The following is a 9,084-nucleotide window of genomic DNA, read 5'->3' on the forward strand; positions in this document are numbered from 1 at the left end:
ATGTTATGGACCAAACGAGAAGGAGGACAGGAGACGGAGAAAAGAGAGAAGAGAGAGAGAGAGAAGAGAAGAGGAGGAGAGGAGGAGCAGAACGGAGGGAGAGGAACAAGCAGGAGAATCGAGCGAGAAGAGAGAGAGAGAGAAGAGAGAGAGAGAGAGAGAGACGAGAGAAGAGAGGACGAGAGAGGGAGAGAGAGAGAAGGAGAGAGGAGAGAGAGGTAGAAGATATCAGAAGGAGAGATGAATGAGAAGAGAGAGAGGAGAGAGAGGAGAGAGAAGAGAGAACAGAGAGAGAGCGATGAGAAAGAAGTGGAGGAGGAGAGCGAGAGAGGAGGAGAGAGGAGAGAAGGAGAAAGGGAGCACTTATAGCAATTTTTCATCCATAAGGACGATAGGAGTGGAGAAGGAATAAGACGAGAGGAGAAGGAGAAGGAGCAGAAAGCTGAGAATTGATTAGAGAGAACGATGAGAGGAGTGAGTATTGGAGAGAGAGAGAGAGAGAGAGAGAGAGATATTTACTTGAGAAGTTGAGAAGAAGAGTGAAATAACGAGCCGCAAGCATGGGACGTGGGAAGGAAGAATCCAGAGAAGATAGACACAGTTGACGACGAGAAGATGTGAGATCGAGGATTGAGAAAGATGAGAAGAAGAGAAAGATTAAGTAAGACTATGCCACAGTTAGAAGAGAGAAGGAGACGATGAAAGAGAGCAGTAAGACAGAGCGAAAGAGGACTGATTGTATTAATGAAAGCTGGTCCCATCGCTGGACGTCACCCTGAGCTTGGTCATCACCTCTGAAACTCCATCCCCCACAAGCCCCCGCTGGGCCTTGGACAGGTGTTCCCGAGTCTGGGGAGGAAAGGTATGAGTAAAGCACTCAGAAAATATCACCATTGAATAGAGGTGATCTTCTGATCACTAACATCGATTTATTGTCTGTCTTCTTAATTTGGTCTTGACCATTTATGGTTTGTTAGTAACACCCCACTGGTCACACACTGGTTGAATCAACATTGTTTCCATGTCATTTCAATGAAATTACGTTGCACCAACATGGAAAAGACGTTGAATTGACATCTGTGCCCAGTGAGATGTATTGAACTGAGCAGGCAACATATCTCAAATGGCATCCTATGGGCACTTTGTAGCTTCTGTTTTCAGATGTAAAGTACAAGAGTACATTTTCAATCGTTGATCATCTCTCTGGTACTCACCAGTGTTTGGATGCTGCGGTAGTCATTGGAGATACATTTCATATAAGTGGGGTTCTCCCAGTAGGCTATTCCCTCATCATCCAGAGTGCACCGCCTCAGGATCAGCCCTGGATGGGGACACAGACTGGGGAGTTAACATCACTAGAGCCGTGGGATCCTAGAGGCATAACCCATCTTAAGCCAGGCATGTCTTATGGATATCCCTCTGGCTAGGTGTAGATAGGGAAGGTTAGTAAGGGTTTGCTCTGAGACATGGCTGTAGACTCTTATGGCGTCTAATGTCTGAAGCCATTGGAGTCTACAGCTACAGTGTACTCGGAAAGTATTCAGACCCCTTCACTTTTTTCACATTTTGTTAAGTTACAGCCTTGTTCTAAAATTCATTCAATTTTTTCCCCCTCATCAATCTACGCAAAATACCCCATAATGACAAAGCAAAAACATGTTAAAATGTTTTGCAAATGTATGTAAAAAAACAACAGAAATACCTTATTTACATATAGTAAGTATTCAGACCCTATTCTATGAGACTCGAAATTGAGCTCAGATTAATTATATTTTCATTGATCATCCTTAAGATGTTTCTACAACTTCATTGGAGTTCACTTGTGGTAAATTCAACTTATTGGACATTATTTGGAAAGGCACACACCTGTCTATATAAGGTCCCACAGTTGACAGTGGATGTCAGGGCAAAAACCAAGCCATGAGGTCAAAGGAATTGTTCGTGGAGCCCCGAGATAGGATTGTGTGGAGGCACATACATTTTTGCAGCATTGAAGGTCGACAAGAACACAGTGGCCTCCATCATTCTTAAATGGAAGAAGTTTGGAACCACCAAGACTCTTCCTAGATCTGGCCGCCGGGCCAAACTGAGCATTCAGGGGAGAAAGGCCTTGGTCAGGGAGTCGACAAAGAACCCAATGGTCACTCTGACAGAGCTCCAGAGTTCCTCTGTGGAATTGGGAGAACCTTCCAGAAGGCCAAACATCTCTGCAGAACTCCACCAATCAGGTCTTTATGGTAGAGTGGCCAGACAGAAGCCACTCCTCAGTAAAAGGCACATGACAGCCCACATGGAGTTTCCCAAACAGCACCTAGACATCTTTGGTCTGAATGCCAAGAATCACGTCTGGAGGAAACCTGGCACCATCCCTAAGCATGGTGGTGGCAACATCATGCTGTGGGAATGTCTTTCAGCGGCAGGGACTGGGACACTAGTCAGGATTGAGGGAAAGATGAACGGAGCAAAGTACAGAGAGATCCTTGATGAAAACCTGCTCCACACGCTCAGCACGTCAGATTGGGGCAAAGGTTCACCTTCCAACAGGACAATGACCTTAAGCACACAGCAAAGACAACACAGGAGTGGCTTTGGGACAAGTCTCTGAATGTCCTTGAGTAGCCCAGTCAGAGCCCGTATTTGAACCCGATCAAACATCTCTGGAGTGACCTGAAAATAGCTTTGCAGCAATGCTCCCCATCCAACCTGACAGAGCTTGAGAGAATATGTAGAGAAGAATGGGAGAAATTCGACAAATACAGGTGTGCCAAGAAGACTCGAGGCTGTAGTCAATGCCATAGGTGCTTCAACAAAGTACTGAGTATTGGGTCTAAATACTTATGTAAATGTAATATTTCAGTTGTTGTTGTTTTTTCAAACATCTAGCTTTTTCATTATGGGGTATTGTGCGTAGACTGATGAGGGATTAAAAAAAAAATTTTTTTTAGAAGTATGCTGTAATGTAACAAAATGTGAGAAAGTCAAGGGGTCTGAATACTTTCCGAATGCACTTTATGTCTCAGGGTAAAAGGGAGGTAGCTCACCATTGGCATTGGGAGGGCAGCGTACGGCCGCTGTGTCCCCTGCTGGAGTCATTTTCCACACTACGTTGGAGAAGTTCTCTTCTGCACAGATCTCATGAGGCTCTGCACCAAAACCAATCAGAGCAAACGTCAGTATTATACCAATCTGAGTGTCAAATGGGTCGTTCCACAGATTCAGTGCCTTTTCAGAAGTATAACTTTGTTTGATTTCACAACATGTGTACATTCTGTCATAAAGGGCATATGTTCACAGTTTCCCATCTCAAGAGGTTAAATATAGAAAAGACTAGTAAGTGCCAAATAAAGTAACAGGGTTTCCTCTTAAATCAGCCATGAATCCCCTTGTGACAGTTGGAATGGAAGCTTGTTGGGTGCAACAGGGATGGCAATTAAATGCAAGCTTCACAAAATAAGATTCTAGCCTGTCCATTGTCACAACGTGGCTCTTTTGGGTGTATATCATGGCTTCCCCCTCTCTTACTTTCTCTCCCACCCCAGGTTTTACAACAGTCTTAAATTCCTGGTAGAAACTCTCTTCACTTCCATGGCGTATTGAGGGAGAGAGCCTATGGAGAACAAAGACATTATTCTTGCCAAAACTCCTAATCCCCAAAATTTGAGAAATAAACAATATTTATATTTTTGAGAATGTTGAAGTATTCAACTGTATGTATGTAGTGCATCCACTCTGAGTTTCCCGCTCTTGAACTGTCCCCACCCCTTTCCTTTGTCTACCAAGCTGTCACATCGGCTTAGCCCACTAGGGATTTTTCTATCATGTCAGTAACCAATGTATGCCCTATTGTGTGTGTGTTTATGTAATTATGTGATTGATTCGATTGATTAGTTAGTAAATAAATAATTAAGCCAATTTGTATATCGCTGATTCATCATTTGTGCTAGGGTTCGTGCAGATATCCCAGTGTTTGCGACATTCAGTAATGAGACTGATGAGGTAATAATACATTAATAAGTGACTGTAATCGATAAGATATGAAAATATTAGGGAAATAAATACTCTTTAATGATTTTCCCGTGGTGCCCCGACTTCCTAGTTAATCAAGTTACATGATTAGTTTAATCACGTAAGGAATAATTACACATAGAGAATTTATTTGATAATATAAGTCTTCACATTTTATGATAGTCAACGCTACGACACTATCTATGGGTATCAGGATTGACGTGTTATCCTCGACCCACTCAGTTTTCTGCCACAAAACACCAGAAAAATGCCAAAAATAGTTAAAACAGCTCACCTTCTTTTACACTATGATTTGATTATAAGATGTTCATTGTTTCTATTGAAAAAAATAGGAATAGTTTCACTAAATTAGTGATTAGTTTCACTAAATTAAAACGAGAGTTCAGTTCATATAACAGGGTTGACCATAAAATGAGGGACACTAATCACATGAAATAAATAATAATCTTCAGATATGACTTTGTCAAAGCAACAAAATAACTAGGTCTTTACAATGATGGTGAAACTTGGAGACATTTTGGGGTTAAGTGTGTTGAAATCTTCCTAGAAGTGACACAGGGTTTGTGTTTGTATTTATAATGGATTTCTATTAGCTGCTGCCAAGGCACAGCCTGGTGTACATTAAAGGGCACTTAATTTAAAGCTAGAATCCTTAATTGAAACAATAATAAAGCTGTCACCCCGCCTGTGTTCTGGTAAAAGCTGAGTGATGGGCCTGGATAAATGTACCCACTCTCAAATTCAATAACAGAGCTATGAATGCAAGGACTGATCATCCATAATATCAAAATTATACTTTTAACCATGTTTTGAGGCTATACTGTGTTTGCTTACATTTTCATTCTTTCCAAACTCTATTTTAAAACATGCTTCTATTTTGGGTTCTGATTGGGTTTTGAGAGTTGAACGAAGCTCATGAGGCACTTATAAGATATATTCTTCAAGAATCAATGGGTATATACTGTATCATTCATTTATAAGTCTAAAAATGGATGTAGCAACTCAGGATTCCAGCTTTAATATAGCAGGTTTTTTAATGGCAATATTGGTGCACAACTTCTACTTAAAATATCAAAAGGGACGCAAAAGGCATTCATTTCGTGGAACAACCTAAATATGTTCAATTTTGACAAAACAGGAAGATATTCATTAATTTGGAAAGTAAACATGAGTACAGTATAATAAAAAATGACAGATTGCAGATTGCAGCTCTGAAGGAGATGAGTGCTATTATTCCAAGTCTTTAGCTTCTATTGGTTTTCTCTCTCTCCCTCCCTCTCACTCTCCCTCTCTACCGCACCTGCTCTCTCGAACTCTGAATGCTCGGTTATGAAAAGCCAACTGACATTTCATCTGACCTGCTGACCTGTTGCACCCTCTACAACCACTGTGATTATTATTATTTGACCCTGCTGGTTATCTATGAACGTTTGAACATATTGAAGAACGATCTGGCCTTAATGGCCATGTACTCTTATAATCTCCACCTGCCACAGCCAGAAGAGGACTGGCCACCCCTCAGAGCCTAGTTCCTCTCTAGCTTTCTTCCTAGGTTCCTGCCTTTCAAGGGAGTTTTTCCTAGCCACCATGCTTCTACATCTGCATTGCCTGACTTTGGGGTTTTAGGATGGGTTTCTGTAGAAGCAGTTTGTAACATCAGCTGATGTAAAGAGGGCTTTATAAATACATTTGATTGATTGATTGGTTGATTGATTGATAAAGAGCACACCTTTCCATGATTGTTTTTTGACTACTCACCTGGACACCTCTTCTCATTGCAGCGTCGCACCTCCTCCCGATCTCCAGGACAATTTTCACCCCCAAAGAAGGGCCCATAGCAAATCCTCTGTCTCTGTTGGCTCCCCCCGCCACATGTCTTGGTGCAGCCCACCCACAACGTCCAAGGATGCCACTTCCCCTCCACTAAGACACAGAACACAGCTCTAATGGTTAAGATCAGGATAGGCGGATAGTAAACTGATCCTAGATCTGTACCTGTGGGCAACTTCTACACAGAGTTTTGACAGCAGATGTTACCTGGGCACTCCCGTAGGAAGCAGTCTCTGGTCTCTATCCACTCCCCGCGACACTCTGATCCTCCATACGAAGGTCCGTTACACTCCCTGATCCGCTGCATGGTCCCGTTGGAGCAGGACGCAGAGCATGAACCCCAATTAGCCCACTCATTCCACACTCCATCAACTGGGACAGCAGCGAGAGAGAGATAGAGCAGAGAGGGAGAGGGGTATGGGATACAAGAAGAGAGAGAGAGAGAGACAGAGAGAGAGAGATAGAGCAGAGAGGGAGAGGGGTATGGGATACAAGAAGAGAGAGAGAGAGACAGAGAGAGAGAGATAGAGCAGAGAGGGAGAGGGGTATGGGATACAAGAAGAGAGAGAGAGAGAGACAGAGAGAGAGACAGAGACAGAGACAGAGACAGAGACAGAGACAGAGATCAAGGTTACTTCTGCACATGTATTAGTTTGTCTACGTCTCTGTGTGCATAATGCAACGTACACACATTGTACAGGCTTCTTTCATCCCTCATACATAAACAAGAACCTTTTCACATGACCTTCTCAGGGATAATTTGTCTCTGTAATTAACTGTAGACGTGACTGCCATGATGACTGAAGTTGTCAAAAGTAGTGCACTATATAGGGAATACTGCAGGGTGCCATTTTGGACACAGATGAATAAGAATCCAGTAAGAAATCTGTGTCACCTGGGCAGACAGCGATGTTGCAGAACTTGGTCTGTTTCTCCGGCCCCATACAGGGGTCTCCCCCAAACTGAGGGGGTTTGCAGCTTCGCGTGCGATCCCGGTAACCACGGCCGCAGGTTGACGAACACAAGCTCCATGGCGACCACTCGTCCCATGTCCCGTGCACTGCAATCAGAGCGGCTAGGGTATGATTTATAGAGAGAACCACACAGATCTTCACCACCACGACAACAACAACAACAACATCAACTCCAAAACACATAAACATCCAACACTCTATGGTACAAACCAGCCTGTTGCCATAATGCAGTCACAAACATCCTTCTCTCAGTGCCTGCATGGTTCTCCTGTGTAGACTACTCTAACCTTATTTCAGTGTTTAATGTATTCACCTGCATAGTTCCATATTAATGTCCTGGTCTGGAGCGTTACTGTCTGTTACGTAAGTGAAGCCCCAGGATGCATTGCACAGAGAGGTTTTGTAAAGACAGCACCAGGAAGTTGGGCATCAGAATAACTATTCTGCTGCTCAGCGGTAAGCCCCATGCCCATCTCTCTAAGGCAGAGGCTTCTAAAGAGGATTTGTATAGGGCTATAGACATCCATGCCATGGAGTTGTTCAGTGGGAAGAAGGAGTAGAGATCTTCAGGGAGAGAGAGGAGGGCTTGTATGTGTGAGCGGAGCCAGGAGAGTGCTGGAGACGAGGGGCAGCAAGGAGGCAGCCGGGTGGGTGGGGAGGGGGGGGGGGGGGGGCTCAGCTTACCTGGACAGACGGCAGAGTTGTTGCAGGGCCTCTGCTCTCGGAGCGTGCCACTGCACTGGGTGCTGTAGGAGGAGGAGACACAGAAACGCGTGCGGCTCTGCCAGCCCTCACCGCACGTGGCCGACCACACCACTCCACGCGACCACTCCTCACCTGACGCAGCTTGGTCCACTGAGGGGAGGGAGGGAGGGAGGGAAGGGATGATCCAGGGTGGAGGGGAGGAGAAGGCCGAAACTAATTATCATGCAGGAACAGCCTCCCATTGGCCAAAATAGGAAGGGCTGTGGCATGGTTTGGCGTAGAGGAGATTCTGTGCTGCCAGGCTCTCTGGGCTCTGATTCCATATCCTTAGCATTGACTTTACATACAGTGGAAGGCAATGTGATTGGCTACTGGATATGTCAATCATTTCCTGGCTGCCATGACTGCCCATTGCATTCAGTAGACCCGGTCAGTCAGTCAAGCCTAGTCAGACCAATGGGAAAAGTTGGTCAGTCATGGCTGTCCAATGGGAAAGCAGGGGTGAGGGGGGACCTGATTCGCTAATTCAGCGGAGGCATCTTCATAGAGAGGAAGGACTTATCCACTTTTCAAGACAGGACACAATCTCCAGTATAGCAGCTACATTCATAACCTCACAAAAGAACAAAACAGCGAACAGTTTCACCCAATTTATTCAGGGTCCATGTTGGAATTAGTGCTGTGGCACTTAGGCAAGAAAGGAGTTTGGGAGATTTTGATGGATTACAGGCCTATGTGAGGGAGGGATTCAGGGTAGCTAGCTATAGCTTGGTGCAGTGAAAGACTATAATGGTAGGAGGTGGTCCTGTGTGGTCTGTGACCCAAGCGGCTGTTAGAGACTGATGCATGGGCTCCCTCTGCGTCCTGTTGTCTTTACCTGTCTGTGGGGCCTGCTGTCCGCCGCCACCGCCCGCGTCTTGTCTACCTCGCACCGCCGCCATCGCGCTTGCGGCTGTCACGGAGCGAAGTGATTGGCTGCGAGAGAGATGACGGCCTTTGCCTAGAGGGGTGGGGCAAGGCCAGGGGGGAGGGGTAGCAACTTACCACCAATGGCATTTTTGTTTTTAGGACACAACGGTGACGTGATTGGTCACCCAGAAGAGCATCAGCCAAACTTGGGAATTTTGTAATGGAAAACCAGGTGTGGTGTTGATTGTGTTTGTGTTTGTGTATTTGTGTGTTTCGGCTGTCTTTTCTGTCTTAGGAACCGTGATTGTCATTGCTCAAACATTTGAAATAAGAACATGGAATTCTGACTGATCACAATCTATCAAAATACCTATAGTTCTGAAGACTGGAAGAGTGATACAGAGCTATTGGAAGCCCTATTCCTAAGTCCTCCTTTCTTCTATAAAATGGATTATATGCACATTGCAGTGTGAGGGTCTCTTTCTTAAGAGTTATGTTTTTGTATTTGCATTGAGAGGTTGACTATGTCTAAATAATAGCATCGATCAAAGTCCCCTTTCCAACATGGCCTCCTTACATCACAATAATGACTTGTTGGACGGAAGCGAGTGGAGGGAATAAAGGACAAGAGAAATAAAAG

At 44.6% G+C, this 9,084-nt stretch overlaps 1 protein-coding gene across 1 annotated transcript in view; it reads right to left on the reverse strand.

Moving 5' to 3' along the window:
- Positions 1–9,084, reverse strand: part of LOC111964616 (adhesion G protein-coupled receptor B1-like) — a 122,978-nt gene that overhangs the window by 44,498 nt on the left and 69,396 nt on the right. The window contains 8 exon segments of the mRNA XM_070443796.1: positions 765–849; positions 1,215–1,321; positions 3,042–3,143; positions 5,785–5,949; positions 6,064–6,228; positions 6,752–6,931; positions 7,515–7,685; positions 8,413–8,535. Of these exon segments, the coding sequence (XP_070299897.1) occupies positions 765–849; positions 1,215–1,321; positions 3,042–3,143; positions 5,785–5,949; positions 6,064–6,228; positions 6,752–6,931; positions 7,515–7,685; positions 8,413–8,535 (1,098 nt within the window).

This window comes from Salvelinus sp. IW2-2015, linkage group LG6.1 (genome assembly GCF_002910315.2).
Source record: "Salvelinus sp. IW2-2015 linkage group LG6.1, ASM291031v2, whole genome shotgun sequence".
NCBI lineage: Eukaryota > Metazoa > Chordata > Actinopteri > Salmoniformes > Salmonidae > Salvelinus > Salvelinus sp. IW2-2015.